Below are 18,246 nucleotides of genomic sequence, written 5' to 3' on the forward strand. Positions count from 1 at the left end.
ATATGTTTTCATTTCTTTTTGGCTGGACACCTAAGAAGTGGAATTGCTTGTAGATTTGTGTTTCATTTTTTTTAAGAAACTGCCAAGCTATTTTCCAAAATGGCTGTATTGTCTTGTTTTCCCACCAGCAATGTATGAGGGTTCCTGTTTTTCTACATCCTTGCCAACATTTGTTGTTGTCTGTCTTTTTTGATTATAGCAGTTCTCCTGTAGTTTAATAGAGCCAGTTTCAAAAGCTTGGTCCCTCCTTGCCTCCTCTCTGACGAATAGGTGTGGATCTCCTGGGGTGCTACTCTTATATAATCCTTGAACTTTCTGTATTTTTAGTCCATACTACTTGGGAGTGATGAGTTGCTTTTATTAATTACTATTTAAAACAGGGATTTTCTTTGTCCCGAAAAAGGGATCCTTTGTTGCCTATATATTCATATTGGGTTAAAAATGTTGGTATTCTTATATCTTCAGGTTTAGAACTTTGCATTTGTTAATTTTTATCTATAGCAATTATGTAAGGTTGGGACTGATTCATAGTAACTAATTATATAAAAGACTAGAGTAATAGATTCTGTTTTGCCTAGTAGTAGAGGATATAACTTTCTAATGACAGGAATACCTACATCCACATTCCTGGTATGGGTATCTGGGAACCCAAGATGATAATTATAAAGTTGCCCAGTAAGCACTGAATCAGACTATGAGAACTGGATGATCTAGAGGGTGATTTTACTCAGGCTGTGAAAAACTGATGAACTATGTGTGTCTCACAGTAAAGTCATCTGGCTTCAGATTTCCTCAGATACTTTTCCTTGGGCAGGGCTTGATTAGGTATTAAGTAATATTTACTAGGCTTTGACCCTCATTTCTCTGGGACCCATATTGACAAGTATCCTTTTTCATTCACTTAGAATGAAGAAAGCTTAATTTTCACAGTACATTTGCACCTTAGTCACCCATGACTAGATCGGCTTTTTCCCAAGGTTCCTGAGGGAAATATTTACAAACATTTCTTAGCATGTGATGCTTCTGCAGACAGATACTTTCATCTGGTTTTCATTGATTTGTTCTAATTTTGGTTTCTGGGGATGGCCTTTTCTTTAACTTATCCTGACAATCCTGACTGAGGGCCCTTTCCTGAGGCCTCCTATAGACTGACCAGAGCCTCAGTGTCATCTTACACTCTTAAGTCATATCCTTCTCCTGCCATTGTTGTTTCTGACAGAGGAGTCCCAGTCTTAATTTGTGTGTCTTGGTCATTGGCACACTCCTTTCTTTAGAGGGAGGACTTATGGGGTCAAGGCCTGCAACACAGTTGGGCCAGGAAGCCTGTGGATGAAGCCTTAAGTGAGAAGCAAACTTGAAAAGTTCTTGCTTTTACAGGGATGCCCTTTTTGGATTATCTCTCTTGGACCTTGTTTTCCTCCTTGGGTTAGTTTATTCCATCGTTCTTTCCCACACAATTTGTATGGTAAGACAGACTTCAGACTGCCTTCTGTTTGGAAAGCTTCAATAGGTTCACAGTGCAGGGGAAAGAGATTTGGATTAGGTGACTTGGCTCTGTGCTGCTCTGGGCCACTGGGAGAAATGGCCTTTTCTTGCAGTTCACCCTTCTGTTGCCCAGGGTATCTGACTCAGGGTCTGAGCCTGGGGGATAATAAAGGAAATGTGTTTGCTTCTCATCTCAGCTTGAAGCTAGAGAGACAAAATGCATTTCTGGTGTTAATTGTGGCCTAGCTTGGTAGCCCAAATAGGAGGTCACATGAGGATTTTAGTCTAGTCTGCCTAGTAATCACGTTTACATTTACCTGTGCTGTTCTTTGTTGATAGAAACCTTTTGGGAACCTCTGGTGACCTGTGGGTGTCTGGCAAAGGGTTTGGTGTCCCTTCTTGTAACTATTCCTCTTGATCTCCTTTCACTACTTCCTTCCCCTGGTTTTCTCAGTCTTTGCCCTGCCTTCCTCAAGGGATATACGTGGAACTGTGCTGATGGCCCATGGCTACAAATTGGTAAAAGGATGGGTGGACTGCTAAGAGATCAGACTAACTACTGCAAAATCCATGCATTTTACTGGGGGAGAAACATTCATTGAGGTCCTATTTATACATTTGAGATATAATTGGAGGTAACCCAAGTACAAAACAGATTAGAAGGCGAGAGTTTGAAAGGGAGGGAGGAGACTGGGCAAGAACTGAAAAGTCCTGCCTCCAGGGGTGCTACTTAGTCTAGACCAGGAACCTTCTTCAGTAGCCTCGATGCACATCACAATATAAAAACTATGGTGGTAACCTCCCTGACATAAAGGAAAGGCTAGAAAACTCAGGCTTCTAGAGTAACTTTTTAAAACAAACACAGTGAAAAATGGTTATTTTAAAAATTTTAAAAATATTTTAGTGCTTATGAGGTTTTGATAAACTTTTGTCTTTTGGGAAATTAACTCTGAACACAGCTACATGTGTTCAGTCTTCTGCCAAGTAGATCATAGATGATCATGCTTTAGTTTCTGATACCTATCCTGTAACTCTATTGAACTTTCTCAGTGTGCATGAAAAATAAATGACTCTTTCCTTCAGCCTTGACTTCAAACCCACCACTCTAAAGCTATCATTTGGATTTTTTTTTCTAAAGCTCTAGTACCTTCATTTGCCTGCATCAATATTCACTGGCCCTTTCTCTACTCACTCAGTGTCTTCCTTCAAAGAAAGTCCGAGTAGTAGAGCAGTCTTGCACGTTTAGGTTTTGGCAGAAATATTTTTAGCTGCTATTTAGCTGCCGACATCCATTGTAGGGAAGCATAGTTTTCTTTGGTATACCTGAGTTTGAGGTTTCTCCTTCTTCCTCCCACCCCATTAGATTATATGTGCTTTCATTTTGTAGAGGTTAGTCAGCAACTTAAGGCTGTAGGGACATTGGATGCTAATCACATCATCTTAGCCTTTTTCGTGAGCCCAGGGGTTGTAGTTAGGGGTGGGATTAGATGCCACTGAAGGGAAGGTGGTCATTTTGAAGTCAGAAATGATGTCTTTATGTGGCTGAAGGTGACAGTAACTGAAAAAATTTGTTTTCAAGTTTGGAGCCTGGAAGGGGAAAATGAACTGTTTATTTCCACCTCCTTCAGCTCTGGTGTGTTTGTTGCCAAAAGCCTATCTATATGCTGTTCATTTGTTCCCAGCTTATTGGATACTTGCAGAGAAATTTGTTGTATCTAATCTTGTTCTTCAGCAGGTACTTGAGAAAATTGGTGTTATTACCTCTAAAATCAGATTTTACAAGTGGAGAATTTCTACTGATAGCCTCTTGACTACTTTTTTCCACACCCTCGGGCTCACTATTTGTAAAGGCTTTTCTCTCTGGAGAATCACACGTGTGGTATTGACGTCTCGCTTCTGTGTGCTTCCTCTTCAGTGCTACCTTGCCCTGGCCAAAGGAGGCTTATCTGATGATCATGTCCTCATCCTGCCCATTGGACACTACCAGTCAGTGGTGGAGCTTTCAGCAGAGGTGGTGGAAGAGGTGGAGAAGTATAAGGCTACACTGAGGCGGTTCTTTAAGAGTCGAGGGAAATGCTGTGTTCTATTTGAGAGAAATTTTAAGAGCCATCACCTCCAGCTACAGGTAGGTGGTCTCTGCCTAGGAACTTGGAAGGGCTGTATGGGGACCTGGATATTGATAAATATTTAAGAAATGTTAATTTAATTCTTATTTTTAATTAATGCTTAAATACCTGATTCTAATATAAGATTAAGTATTTAAATATTTAATTTAGTATTTAAATATTTAACATGAATCTTTATATTAATATATAATGTTCATTTAAAAGGTTAAAGAGTCTCTGGTGATAACTCCAGAGATTTCACAGGGAAGTGAACGGTCAATACAAGCAAACAGCACAGACAGTAAGTGCCTTATGAGAAAGGGAGTGGGTAGTTGAGGAAAGTTCCAAGAAAGATTTGGGCCTTGATAGGTAGAGCTTGGAAGAGAGTGGGTGTTTTGTGTGCAGCCCAGCATGAATGACAGCTCAGAGGTAGGAAATAGTCTCAGAGCCTGCAAAGGGCTCACAGCTCAGAAATTCAGATTGTTATGGATAATTTGTAGTTGTGGTAGTTTTCTTTCTGGCACATTTGTTAAGTTTTCAGATGGGCCTGACTCTGCCACATATATCATATAGGAGCTGGCAAAGGCTTGATGACAGAGAGATCTCTTCCTAGCCTTTCCCGTATCACAGATAGGCTCCCACATGTGGCAGGCAATCTCATAAGTTTAAGTCCTTACAGGCAGGCTGATGTAGACCTGTCTGGCCTGAGGAGAAATCTTGGCTGAGGGGTGTTTCCCCACCCCTGTGATGGATTTGCTACTTCTCAGGGACTGTGCAGAAAGCATTACCTCTCTGGGACCTGCTCAAAGAATTTCTCCTATCCCCCTGCAACCCCCCAAGGTCGTTCCTGTACCACTCAGCCGCTGCACTACTGATGACATTAAAGATGCCTTCATTACTCAGGCACAGGAGCAACAGATAGAGCTGTTGGAAATCCCAGAGCACTCTGACATCAAGCAGGTAAAACAGGAGGGGAAGGTGGTATTCAGAGAGAAGTAAAGACCTGATTTCTGACATGTTGAGCCTGAGGTACTATCAAGGCATTCAAAAAATGTTAAATAGGCAGGTGACAGCCGGGTACTAGAGCACAGGGTGTTGATTAGACTGCAGACAAAGATGGCATTATAACAATGCCTCAGTGCTTTCCTGGGAAGAACAAGAAGTTAGAAATTTCCTGAGACAGGAACTTAGAAAGGTGGGTGCCACTGGGGGGATCTTTATAATAGCTGCCATTTTGGCCTTTTATACTCTTGTTCCATTTAGTGTCTTGGGATCCGTATCTGCTCAAATCCTTTTTCTTATACTTCTAAATTGAATTCCTTGCCAGATTAAAGCTTTTAAGAGATGAGCTAGGATTTTCGATTTTTAAAGCACAAATTGCATGTCCTCATACTACTCTGTTTACTTTAGATTGCACAGCCAGGAGCAGCATATTTTTATGTTGAACTAGACACAGGAGAGAAACTTTTCCATAGAATTAAAAAGAATTTCCCTTTGCAGTTTGGAAGGTTTGTATATTTTTCTTATTTTAAATGTGTTTTCGCTAGACCTACTCTGAACCAAGTAGTGGGCTGCATGGCCAATTGAATAAAAAGCCGAACAAGAAACAATCCTTGCCCCAAGGAACCAGGAGTCTTAGGGCAAGTCAGGTATTTATGTATGTGACAATAATGTAATGCAGAATGTAGAAAATACCATAAGAAAGTTTTGAGGAATGATGTACTTTAGACATTCAGAGAAGGGAAAGCTCATTTCTGCTTGGTGGAAGGCGTCATGACAGGGCTGAAGTGGAGCCTGAGAGATAGATTTAGAGGGTAAGCGTTGGCATGTGAGCATTCTAGCCTAAGGGAGGAATATGCTACCATTAATAAACGTATGCTCTGTGCTAGACACAGTGCCAAGAACTTTCCATGCATTGCTTCATTTAATCTTACCAACTCTGTAGGGTAGGTACTGTCAGCCCAATTTACCAGTGTGGAGAATGAGGCTCTGGAGCAGTGCCCAATAGAACTTTCCACAATGATGGGCATGTTCTGTGAATCTACACTGTCCAAACAGTAATCATAGCTATATCAGTAATGACTAGTGAGCACTTGAAATGTGGCTAATGTGGCTGAGGATATCAATTTTTAACTTAATTGCAATTAGATAGGATTAAATTTAAATACCTGTGTCTGGCTAGTGGCTTCTATAGTGGACAGCATGGCTCTAGAGTGGTTAAGGAGCTTGTCCATGGTCACACAATGACCTGACCTGCTGGACCCCAAAATGTGAGGTCTTAACCTCATTACTCTGTAGTGTCCTAGAAGTCTGGATGAGGCTTCAGAAATTTCTGCTCCTCATATCATGCAGAACATGATGCAAAACCGTACAGGGAGTGGTATAAATTAGGCAAAGACTGAAGGCAGGAATTTGCTGACAAGAAGAGAAAGAGTATGGAGGGGAGCTGAAAATATGCAGAATAGATTATCTGATGCTGGTGTCTGTGATTTGCAGCAGTTTTTTCCCCCTAGTTAGAACTGAGCTTGGAGTCAACTTTGAACCCTTTCGGACCAATTTGGAAAGCCCCCAAGAGATTGCCACTATTGGATATGTCCAGAAAATGTAGTCTACATTTTCAAAAAGATAATTAATAAATGAGAACAAGTGTGTCAGGAGCTTCAGACATCTGACATTATCTTTGTGTTGCTGTTTCAGCTACAGGCACAGTTGTGGACACTGATGACATGGACACATGACTGCAGACATGCACAGGCACATAAGCTCACACAAGAGAGATTCTTTAAAGGATTTTGTGCTCTTGATAGTTGATTATATTTTCAACATTGAGTATTTTTCAAAATAGTGACTTGTAGTTACATAGCATTTCATAGTTAACAGAATATTTGAGAAAACATCTTTTTTTCCTGCTATATGAGAGGGTTGGTTCTATCTTCATTTTACAGGTGAAGAGGTAGGCTCACAGTCTGCCCAGGGAACTAGAACTTGAGCTTAGGTCCTTTGACTTTTAGAAGTTTCATGTAATTTGTTTTCGACCTGTTTACTGTAGCTTCAAAGTGGAAAGTGAACAATATATATGTGTACAAATAGAGTTATTTCTAATCTATCAAAATAAGTAAAATGGAAAGCGGTGGCATTTAGGAGGTAGCTTGTGTGTGTGGTTGTTTGTTGCCATGGAGCCTGTGCTGTTGTGCCTCTGTAGGCCCAAGTGTGCTAGGAGGAGAGGCAGAAAGTCAAAGTGAGTTGATACCAGGTGCCTGACTTTTGACCATGCCCTCAGCAAACTCCTGGCCTAAGTGAGATGACAAAACAAGAGTTTAAGGCAGGGTGTAATCACAGCTAGTTTGGTGCTTTGTGTTACCTCCATATATCAGAAAACCCTTATTTTGCATTTCATAGGTGAGGAAATCAAAACACAGAGACGAAGTAATCTGTTCAAGTCATAGCACGTGGCAAAGCTAGGAATGGAATCCAGTGTCTGATCTTTCTGATACCAAGGCCTGACCACTTTCTACTGTGTCATGTTGCTTCTCTAGGTACCAACAATGTAGTTCCAAGCTGTTCTGAGAAGTAAATGGGACTTGAGGGGTTAGAGAAGAGTAAGACCTGAGCTGGTCACTTAAAACAGGTGTGATTTTGATAGAATGGCAGAGATGGCATTCAGGGCAGAGAAAATGGTATGAGCAAAGTCAGAGGAATTTGCATACCTTCTTTGGGTGATGCTGAGGAGAGCTCTCTGGCTGGAGGGGAATAATGGAAGGAGGGGGTTTGGGGCTGACACTGTTTGTTTTGACTTCTTTGTGTTCTTTCTGCAGGGAGGTTCTGGCCAGTGAAGCCATTCTTAATATTCCTGACAAGTCTGACTGGAGGCAGTGTCAGAGCAGCAAGGAAGAGGAGGAGACCCTGGCTCACCGCTTCCGGAAAGACTTTGAGCCCTTTGACTTCACTCTGGATGACTAAGCAAAGGGAAAAGCACTATATGAACTTCACAGGAAGTAATAGCAGCCTGTTTTTTAAGAAATTGCAGTCTCCCGTGGGGACTGTTACCCTGCCTCTTTTTTGTGTATTCCCATGGAACCTGCCTGCAGCAAGAGGCCTAAGATTGAATATTTTTTGAAAAAGTCTCATTCTAGGATGAAGATCTTATGTTAAAAGCATGTCTGTCATCCAGCTCCAAGTACCGCTTGTGTTTATGAACATTTTCAAAAACATTTAAACTATCAAATAAAATCCAAATGCTTGCTTTTTCAGGGTTGGGAAGTATCTTGTGTTCATGTTACCTATAACCATTGAAATGAAGTAGTGTGTGGTAATAGTAGGAGGGGCCAGGGCTTTAGGCCCAGCTGTTATCCCAGGATCTTACAGGTAGCTTCTCTCTCAGCACCCAGGATGGAGAAGGGACCCACAGCCTTTGTCGTTTTTCTCTCATAGCATTCATCTTACTGATATAAAAGAGCTCACTCAGTCCTTCAGCAAATATTTAACTCCTGTGTGCATGCATTTTTCTAGGCTCTGGGAGTATAGCCATGTCCCAACATTATCCCTATTGTCCTAGAATTTACATTCTTTTTTTTTTTAACTGAAGTATAGTTGGTTACACTGTGTCAATTTCTGGTATACAGTACAATGTCCCAGTCATGCATATACATACATATATTCGTTTTCATATTCTTTTTCACAGAATTTACATTCTAGTTGGAAAGAAAGGGGGCAGATTTTTAAAAAGATGAGTTCTACTTAGGTACTGAATATTAGTTGCTGTTTGATAGTTATAAATTCATGGAGATCTGGGTTGATGATATTTGGTGTCTAGAAAGATTAAGCAAAGTGGTTTGGGGAAGGTAACATAATAAAAATGTGATACTATTTATTTCTAATTTTCATGACTAAAATAGTTTTTTGCTCTGGAGGCAAAAATCTGAGCTGTCTGAGGTTTTGAGTCCAGACAGGGTTCCGAGGATCATCAGGTGTTGTACACCCAGCAAACGAGGGCTTCATGCTATTAGAACAACCTATGCCACAATTATCTGTGCAATCTGCCTAGTTATAAGGGACATGCTCTTAGAGTTGTCATCACATCCAATTCTGATGCTCCAGCTCCATGGCTACCAAGCACATATGGGGAACAAGAATCTCTGATACCTCCCACTGCTGTGATACCAATGACCTACAACATGATGCGGTTTGTGTCATACAGTGTTCAACATTCTGCTTGCAATATTCAGGGATTCTGGTGACAACACATTTGCTCTGCCAAAGTTAACACTCAGTGCTTTCAAAGTAGCCAACAACACTGCTATGGTGCGCATGTGGTATCCACCTTTAGAAGTCTCAATATGTTACATCTGTGTGGCAAAATCATGTGTCACTAAGTGCTAGCTGGAATTCTAAGTATCTCAAAGGCCAGGTGGCACAAATTATGGTCCAAGTGCACATAATCTCAAAGGAGGCTCAAATGACCATGCAAAGGACACATTTCTTTACAGAATTTGATTCTATGCTGATGTTATACTTGAAGTGATGAGATCCCCAAGTTCTGTGAAGCTTACGACCGACTCAAAACAGGGACCTAGTTCTCCTATTCTAAGGCACCACTCAGAAGCCCTTCTTGTTGTACCAACTCTGCAGCGCTGCATCGGAAACAATCCCCACAATGAGGAACTACCGCGCTGGCAAAACTGTAACTGGAGGTATGCAAGCTCCGTGAGGCATTTAGGGAAAAACTCCCTGAGTCAGGAGGAGCATACTTTCCTCGGGAACAGCGTCACATCCTTAAGTATTTTGGGATTACAGGGGAGATCCTGGAACAGGTGTATAGGAAGTCAAGCAAAAGAAATGCTGAGCCTGACTGTGGATGATGATTAATCATTTAAGGAAAAAAAAGTGAACTATGAAGCCTAAGGCATCAGGGTGCCTGTTAGCGCAGGATTATTTCTAGTTTTTTGGATTCTGCAAAGTTTAAATCATTTACCAGTACCAACTCAGCAGGTGGTGGGGCTGGAGGATAGATGGCAAAGGTCTGAAGAAAGGTGAAGTGTAGATAGGGGTGGAGAAGGCGTTAAGTTTAGAAAAGACGGATACGGGCGAGACTAGTTTGGAAAGTGATTTGAAGGGAAGATAGGGTCTGGAGAGAGCTCAAATTTTTGAAGGCTAGAAAAACACATCTGAGTTCTCTCAGTCAGGAGAATGCCCAGGAAACTTAGAAAAGGAACAGAAGGCGCCCACCTCCTCTCCGGACCCTTTCGCCCGCTAGACTCTCGCGCCCTGCGGGGAGGAGTTGGGCGGGGCTTTTCCTGCCGCAGTTACCGGAAGTGATGCATACCTCTCGCGAGAAGAAAGACGCGCGAGCCTCGGTGGCCCGGAACCGGCCTCGGAACAGTGGCGGAACCCGAGGTCGCTTTCCCTCCCGCCCCATGGAGCGGCCCCCGGGGCTGCGGCCGGGCGCGGGCGGGCCCTGGGAGATGCGAGAGCGACTGGGTACAGGCGGCTTCGGGAACGTCTGCCTATACCAGCATCGGGTGAGGAGGGGAGCGCGAGGGAGCGGCGGTGGGTGTTTGTCAGAGTGCCTGTGGAACACAGTGACTGTCAGTATGTGAGAGATTATCGGTGAAACCTTGAGTAGTATCGTGAGCCTGTGTGTTTGTGTGTGTGTGTGTGTGCGCGCGCGCGACAGAGAGAGAGAGGGAGGGAGAGAGAGAGAGGGATTGTGTTTGTGAGCCTGGTAGCTGAGTCCGGAGTTGTATCTGAGGTCTTGGTCAGTGTGTGTGAGTTAGAGCTATTAGGGGAAACTTTTGTTATGACTGTGAAGATGTGACAAAGTGTTTACAGAGTGTGACGGTGCGTATGTGTCCCTCTGAACGTAGAAAATGTCAGGGTGTGTGAGGCAGGCGCACATAAGAATGTGTATCGTGAACACAAATGGGTGAGAAGATGGGGCTCAAGAAGGGGCTGCCTGTTGGAAAGTGTATGTTTGTATGTGTGCTTGGAGGCCATGTGATGTCAGTAGGGACTGGAGTAGACAAGGATGGTGTCATGATGGGTCCAAGGTTAAGCTTTTGGGCACATTGGGTAGGCTTTGGAATTGGGGGCTGTGTTCCAGGTGGGGAACCGTTTGAGGATCAGCTAGTGAAAATGATCATGGGTTCACAGGGGAAGGAGATAGATTGGGGGTAAGGTGCCTTCGCCGGTGGAACACAGCTAACATCAGACTTGGGAATTTTGCTTTGATTTAGTTGAGAATGTTTAACCATTGTAGCAACAGCTAATAATCACGTTTGAGCCATTTAGATACTACTAAAATGCTTGCATTGGCCTACGAATTAAGAAGTGAATTCAAGAGGAGGAATGATATTTGCTGTCTTATGGAATATGGGTGTGAGTAGAGAGGCTAGAATATAGAGCTGGAGGTAGGGTAGATGGGAATCTACTTGGAAGGAATAAGCTTGTTTGTGTGGCAGTTACAATGACAAATGTCACTCATAGAACTGAAGAATATTTGTGAAGTAGGTTTCTAGATAGAGCTTAGGAGGGAGTCTTGGAGAGAAGGAGACAGGAAGTTGAAGGACTAAGGCATTAAGTACTTTGACATCCAGACAAGTAGTAAATTTAATAATTTTCACCATCAGACGTAAGGCACTCAACGAGTAGAGAGAGAAACAGCCAAGTACCTCCAGCAGAATGTTGCCTATGGCCTTGTTATCTAACCTGCCCATCAGCCTGGTCACAAGAAAAAGAAGTATGCGTGCTGGCATGCTTTTGTGACTACTTTGCTTGGTCCCTGGCTGGGGATGAATGAATACATCCAATTCTTTTGAAATTGTGGTAAAGAGTATATTACAAAAATTTTACCATTTTAACCATTTTTAAGTGTACAATTCAGTGGCATTGTATGTTTACATTGTTGTGCAACAGCCATCACCTATTTCCGGAACTTTTTCATCTTCCCAAATTGAAACTCTGTACCCTTTAAACAATAACCCTCATTCTTCTCCTCCCCCAGCCCCTGGCAACTACTTTTCTACTTTCTGTCTGTATGGAATTCATCACTTTTTAAATGGAAGAGATTTGGGTTCCTCTAGAATCTTAGAAATCTCTCAGTAACTTTCCAGATGTCCACAGTGGTCCTTCCCCAGAATGGGACATGTGACAACTGGCCTGTAGTGAGAACAGAAGAAGTTCTCTGTCATAAGACTTGGAAACAGCATCATTATTTTTCCATTTACAGCTTTGCATTTACAGATTTCAAGATCCTTGTGTTTTGATGGAAGCCATATCTCAATAGTTCATCTACACCTATTAAATCACAATGAGAAAGGGAAAAGGATATGAGATGGTTTATTTAACTGATTACTGTGCTGGGTGCTGATGGTACCAGAATCAATAAAAACTGTATTTTCTGCTCTCAAGGAAATTTCAACTCTAGTGAAAAAGGTAGACACAGAAACACTTTAAGTACAATGTAGTAACCTGTATATCGAAGATATTTGTAAAGTGATATGGAAGCATGGCAGAATAACCAAAGAACTCTTCCTAGGGAATAGCGTCGCTATTTTGTTTGGAAAACAAATAGTTTGGAGAAACTAATCTCCGTGAAATGCTTTTAAAAAAGGATACTTTGGCCAATACATTGTATAAATGCTGCATGTAATATTTCTTCATTTGGAGAGTCATAACCCACATCAGCATATGAAAGCTCTGAGAAGTCCTATAGTAAAGAAATTAATTTAACTTAGTATTTTCCGGTTTTTTAATTGCAGTAAAATATAAATAACATTTACCATTTTTACCATTTTTAGGTGTACAGTTCTGTGGCATTAAGTACCTTCACATTGTTATGCAACCATCACTGTCTATCTCCAGAATATTACCATTGTTTTAAAAACACAGAACTCGTTTTGTTTTGGTTTGGTTAGGTTTGCTGGGCATATATAAACTTTCCACAGAATGTTCTTTGTGAAAAGGTAGAGTAAGAAAGGCCCTCACCGAGTAAGTAAAATATAACCTGAGAAATTGAAGGATCTTACAGGTAGGGGTCTTTTTGAAATAGATAACTTCCTACCTTATTCAGAAGATAATTTAGGGCTTAATGTTGTCCATGGTTGTACCAGATTGTCTCTGTGGTGGTAAAAGCTTACGTGGGACCTAGAGTAACCAGGTACCTACTCAAAACAAAAGAAAGGTTGAAGGGAGCGAGGCATGTGGTTAGGCTGGTTTGTAGTCTGTCCTGGTTCTTTACTCTCTCTATACGTCAACTGTCTTACCTCTAGCTACCCCCCATTTCAGACCATTCCATACAAGTTGTGTTGCTTCCTGTTCCTGGGCTGCATTATTACTATTGCTAGAATATGATGAGATCTGGCTACTTCCTGTAATGTGCATCAGGTTGGGTTTAATTTTAGTCAGGATTGGCTAAATTACTAGTCATAGGCAAGAGCTGTCAGATTTATTTTATAGATATGGAAACATAAGTACAATCGCTGTTAGGATTTTTTTATTTTAGGTAATTTGAAATGTAAAGATTAGGAACTAATTTTGGAATGTTTTTGTATTAAGTTTGGTCATATTAAAACTATTTCTTGCTGTTGAGGTCAGGGATCCCTGAATTATTCTTTTCATTCTTGTTATGCTGGAGCCTGTGACCCTTGTTAGTTGTCTTGACTAAGCTCAAAAAGGGGTTTGTTGGGGAGATAGGGTCTTTGTATTTTTTAGCAGTGTTTATGAGACAGTGTTCTGAAGAGATCTGTTACAGAATCAGCTGCTTTTTGCTTGTGTGCTTTGGTGTGTTTGAAGGTCAGTTTTAAAGCATTAGTTTAATAGTCTCATGGTTTATCTCGCAAAAGTATTGGCTCAAGAGTGCTGTGGATAAATATATTTAATTAGTAAAGCCAATGAGTTTTGTTTCCCCAGGTTGGTATTTCTTTGATAGCAAGTAAATCTGCACAAGAATGTAATTTATAATTTTTTTTCTGTTGATTTTCTATTTTGGCAGGAACTTGATCTCAAAATAGCAATTAAATCTTGTCGCCTGGAGCTCAGTACCAAAAACAGAGAACGGTGGTGCCATGAAATCCAGATCATGAAGAAGTAAGTGTACTTGATGACTTAAGTTTCCTCGGTTCTGCACCCAGCCAGGGAAGGAGGCCAGGAATCCATTCTTCTCAGGATCTTTTGGGGAACTTATTTTTCTCTTTCTCATTAAATATATGTGTTCTATTTCTAATAATAACATCACATTATGCTTAAGTAGGTGGGGTTTAAAAAGTCAGCTAAGTGTTACCAGAGTCAGCTCTCTGAGAGCAGAATCTCTTTCTCCTGGAACTTGGGCAGTGCGCCTCTATTATATTTTATAATTAAATAACAGTCACTACTTTCATTTCTTTACTCTCACCTACTTTTGTTAGATAGTGTATCTATTGCTTCGTAAAAAATTATTCCCAAACGTAGTGGCTTAAAACGACAAACGTTTAGTATCTCATAGTTTCTGTGGTTTCGGAATTTGGGAGTGACTTAGCTGGGTGGTTTTGACTCAGGGGATCCCTCCTGAAACATCACCAGATGTTAACTGGAGCTGGAGTATCTACTTCCAAGCTCATATATGTTGGCTAGAGGCATCTGTTTCTCACCATATGAGCCTCTTCATAGCAAAGATTAAATGTCTTCGTGGCATGGTAGTTAGCTTTCCCTAAAGTCAGTGATCTGAGAGAGAGAGCAAGTTGAAAGCTGATGTACCTATGGTCTTTCCTCAGAAGTCGCATTCTATCCTTTCCAAATAATTACTATTTGTTAGAAATTAGCCACTAAATATAACCTCCATTCAAGGGGAACAGAATTAAGTTCTTGAAGGGAGAACTGGACATATTTTAAAACCTTCACAGGTAGTGTGCTAGTAGGTACTTACAAATAATTCTTCTAATTGTCTCAGTAGCCCAGTATTTAGTCATTATCCCTATTTTATAGAGGAGGAAGTTAAAGCTCATAGAGTCATACACCTGGTAGGTAATAGAGTCTGGATTTGAAATAAGCACTTTCTGACTTCATTGTTCTTGGTGCCCTGTACTGGTTCTCAAACTTAGCTATGTAGCAGAATCACTAGGAAAGCTTGTTAATGATGTAAATTCATAGGCCCTATTCATGGGAATTGTGTTTCTTTAAGTCTCTAGCCACTGGGAATCAATTCCAGTTTTGAGATCCACTGCATGATGATGGTGATGGTGATGGCTGGGATGATATATTGTTAAGTTAGGAGAAAAAGATGTTAGGAGACAATAGGTAATGTGATTCAGTATTGGTAAAAAATGTATTTGTGCACAGATTAAAAACTGGGAGGAAATATGCCAAAATTTTAAGTGTTCAGAGCTAGGTGACATTTTAAGTGATTATGGGGGAGGCAGTATGATACAGACTTTGGAGCCAGACTGCTAGATTTGAGTCCTTCCTTGACTGCCTGCTCACTATGTGATCTTATGTTACCTAACCAATTTGTGTTTCAGTTTTCTCCTGTGTGTTGAGACTCTTGATAAATTTATCTATAGTAGGATTGTTGTGACAAGTAAATGAGTTAATGTATGTAAAGTGCTTACTATTTGGCATATAGAAATGTGATAGTAGTAATAGTGATAGTATTTTTTATCTAGATTTTCTTTTTAACAAATACTAATTTTTGATTACACAAATGAGAAATTAGAATATTATAAATAATGTCAGCCTTTCTTCCCCTGACTGCCCCCCAGTTAACTACTATTTCAAACTCATTCCCTTTTCATTGGAAACAAATTTTTAATTATACTGTTTTCCCCTTGTTAGGTTGAACCACGCCAATGTTGTGAAGGCCTGTGATGTTCCTGAGGAATTGAATTTTTTGATTAATGATGTGCCTCTTCTAGCAATGGAGTATTGTTCTGGAGGAGATCTCCGGAAGGTAGTGTGGATGTTTTGAGATGATGAGATAGTAAATCACGAACTTTATTGGCGATGTTTCAACCCCACTCCACACGGTAATCTAGAATAACAGTCAGTAAACCATGGCCTGTTACCTGCTTTTGTGGCTGCTCTTTTACTGTAGTGGCAGAGCTGAGTAGTTGTGACAGAGACTGTATGGCCTGCAGAGCCTAACGTGCCTACTGTCTGGCCCTTTACAGACCATGTTTGCTGACTCCTGATTAAGAACGTGCATTTTTTGTTGGTGGTGGTGTTTGCAGGATGGCACTGTATTGATGGTGTTTCAAGGGTTTATTTAAAAGTTGTTTTTTCTGTTGCAAACCTTTCTTTCCTGTCTCATTTTAAATCTGCGATATGGCTGTTCTTACTTATATCTGTAAGATTTTTCAACCTTTTTCAATTTCAAATACTTTTTCCCTTTTATCTTTTTTTTCTTTTTGTTATCTTTATTATCTTTTTTTTTTTGTCATTTCATTCTTTCTCCCTTTATCTTTACTTGTGTAAGCCTTGTCATGAAATTTACATGTCCTCAGTATAGATGTGGTAATTTTTCCCCCTTATCTTTTCTTAATCATGACTTCTTTTCTTATTTGAATATTCTCTCAGAGTATAGTGATTAATGATTGATGTGTCACTATTACAGCCCAGAAATATTGGCAATATACATTTTTAGACTTTTTTTTCTTTAGCTACTCAACAAACCAGAAAATTGCTGTGGACTTAAAGAAAGCCAGATACTTTCTTTACTGAGTGATATAGGTATGTAATTGATATGAAAATACCATCATAATTTTATGCCCCTTTGATCTATAAAGATTCTATGTATTATTTGGGAATTAAGGAGAATTTTTGATGTACATACAAAGCATAGATTTTTCACTATAAGAAATTTTATCTTTATGAAATTTTTTATCTATAAGAAATTATCAGAAAAATTTAACTGTTATCATTGGTGCTAAATTAAAACTAGGATATTTCGTTTTTTATTTTTTGTTTTTGGCTAGATATCCATTCAGCTAATAGATGTTCCAATTGCTGGAAAAAAAGTGGTGTGAAATGACCCTATTCAATAGTACCCCACCTCCCTGCTTGCTTAACACAGTAACTTTATTTACCAGTGGTATTGCATCTCGTGGGCCTAGGTCTCAAGTCAACTCTTAGGATGAAATCTCTTTTTAAACAGAATTACTCCTGAAAACTCTCTGAAATAACCAGGACCTAGGCCCTTGGAGGACACCTAAAAGCCATGACAGTGTTTCCCTATATATTTTTATTTTGCTGCTTTTCTTAGGTCATGGAAACCAAAGTCTACTTGAAGAGGGTGATTTAGGTGGGAGGGAAAGACTATAAATATACAGCAATTAATATAGGGCTTTGGGCTTTTCTTAATTGCTTGTTCCATTTCTTTTTAATATTAATTTTCATTAGTTAAAGAGCATATATTATAATTCTGCAGTATTTGTTTAATGTTACTGGATTTTCTGTGGAGAAAATCTGAGCTGCTATACTATCACTAATCATGTAGTTATGATGGTCCATATAAATTTGAGCATCAGAGCAGATCTGTACAAAATGTGAGATGATTTTTTTTAATTCAGTGTTTTCTATTACCTCAAAATATATTTTAAATTTTATTTAGGATCTGGGATCCGATATTTGCATGTAAACAAAATTATACATCGTGATTTAAAACCAGAAAATATAGTTCTTCAGGATGTTGGTGGAAAGGTAAGTGAAACCTGAAGAAATATTCCAACCAGTTGAATAGAATCTCCCTGGTGTAGTCAGTCTTTGAGGTTTGGTGTCTCCATATCACTCTATACTTCTCTATCACAGCCCTTGTTACACTGAACTGTGGTTTTATGTTTAGTTGCTTATCTCCTCGGCCAACGCAGTAGATTGTTGTAGAAGAAACTGCATGTGTCTTGTTCACTTCTGTTTTTCCAGCACAGTATCTAGCAGAGATAGTAGGCAGTGAGTAAGTAATTTGTTAATCCTTATAAAGCACATCCCCAAAACACATCCTCGATCTGCTTTACTTTAAGGAAAAAAAAAGTTTACTTAATTACGTTTCTTATTTAAGAAAAGTAAAGCAAAACTCATTTGCCTCCCCCAAAGTCCTAAGTTCTATATTTAATTAAAATTTACAACCTTGATTTCTCAGATTCCTAAAGCAGTCATCTTGGGAAATTATGAATTGACTCTTGAAATATTTATTTTTATCATAATAATTTGAGCAGTTTTCTTGCTTCTAGCCCCCAAGTTCCATTCCAATAAAGACCTTAAGCCAAGAGTCTGAACACTGAATTGGATTGGGTAGTCTTTAGTTAGTAAAGATAGAGGTCATTTGGAGGTGATGAAACCTTGATGATGCTTATTCTCTTTGGAGCCTTACATGTATGTTTTGCACCATTTGCTTTTTTTGTATCCAGAGACGTGAGGATATTCTTGAAGTTAGATAGGTGTCTACTCACATCAGTCCACTCTAAGATGGTATGATGTTTCCTCAAGTTTGGAAGTCACCCTCACCTTTGCCTTCCAGTTTAATGGATCAAGCTTATTCTGAACATACCAAAATAAAAATTAATAGCTAATCTGTATTTAGTTTTTACCATGTACCAGGCACTGTGTTAAATTACTTTTTTTCACTATGTTATTGAATCCTAGTAACAATTCTTTGAAGTAGAGATTGTTAGTAATACTGTTATGTAGGAAACTG

General features: G+C 39.9%; 2 protein-coding genes and 1 non-coding gene across 9 annotated transcripts in view; all 3 read left to right on the forward strand.

The window, feature by feature from the left end:
* The window catches only part of CWF19L1 (CWF19 like cell cycle control factor 1), a 28,063-nt gene extending 20,223 nt beyond the window's left edge, over positions 1-7,840 (forward strand). For 5 of the 6 annotated variants that reach the window (XM_006182919.3, XM_032491104.1, XM_032491105.1 and 2 more), the window contains 4 exons: positions 3,401-3,610; positions 4,431-4,550; positions 5,001-5,098; positions 7,406-7,840. In XM_006182919.3, the coding sequence (XP_006182981.1) occupies positions 3,401-3,610; positions 4,431-4,550; positions 5,001-5,098; positions 7,406-7,550 (573 nt within the window). In that variant the 3' untranslated portion in view covers positions 7,551-7,840. The remainder of the gene's footprint in view (positions 1-3,400; positions 3,611-4,430; positions 4,551-5,000; positions 5,099-7,405) is intronic. The other variant, XM_014557794.2, reaches the window with a different exon arrangement.
* On the forward strand, positions 4,089-4,236 carry LOC116667385. The gene has a single exon (XR_004324274.1). It is a non-coding gene; the product is annotated as a small nucleolar RNA SNORA12 (small nucleolar RNA).
* Positions 7,841-9,908: 2,068 nt separating the features above from the next.
* CHUK (component of inhibitor of nuclear factor kappa B kinase complex) overlaps positions 9,909-18,246 on the forward strand; it is a 29,227-nt gene continuing 20,889 nt past the window's right edge. The window contains exons 1-5 of one of the 2 annotated variants that reach the window (XM_032491103.1): positions 9,909-10,108; positions 13,579-13,673; positions 15,393-15,507; positions 16,217-16,286; positions 17,167-17,255. In XM_032491103.1, the coding sequence (XP_032346994.1) occupies positions 10,004-10,108; positions 13,579-13,673; positions 15,393-15,507; positions 16,217-16,286; positions 17,167-17,255 (474 nt within the window). In that variant the 5' untranslated portion in view covers positions 9,909-10,003. The remainder of the gene's footprint in view (positions 10,109-13,578; positions 13,674-15,392; positions 15,508-16,216; positions 16,287-17,166; positions 17,256-18,246) is intronic. The other variant, XM_032491102.1, reaches the window with a different exon arrangement.

The sequence above is a fragment of the Camelus ferus genome, chromosome 11 (assembly GCF_009834535.1).
Source record: "Camelus ferus isolate YT-003-E chromosome 11, BCGSAC_Cfer_1.0, whole genome shotgun sequence".
NCBI classification, from domain to species: Eukaryota; Metazoa; Chordata; class Mammalia; order Artiodactyla; family Camelidae; genus Camelus; species Camelus ferus.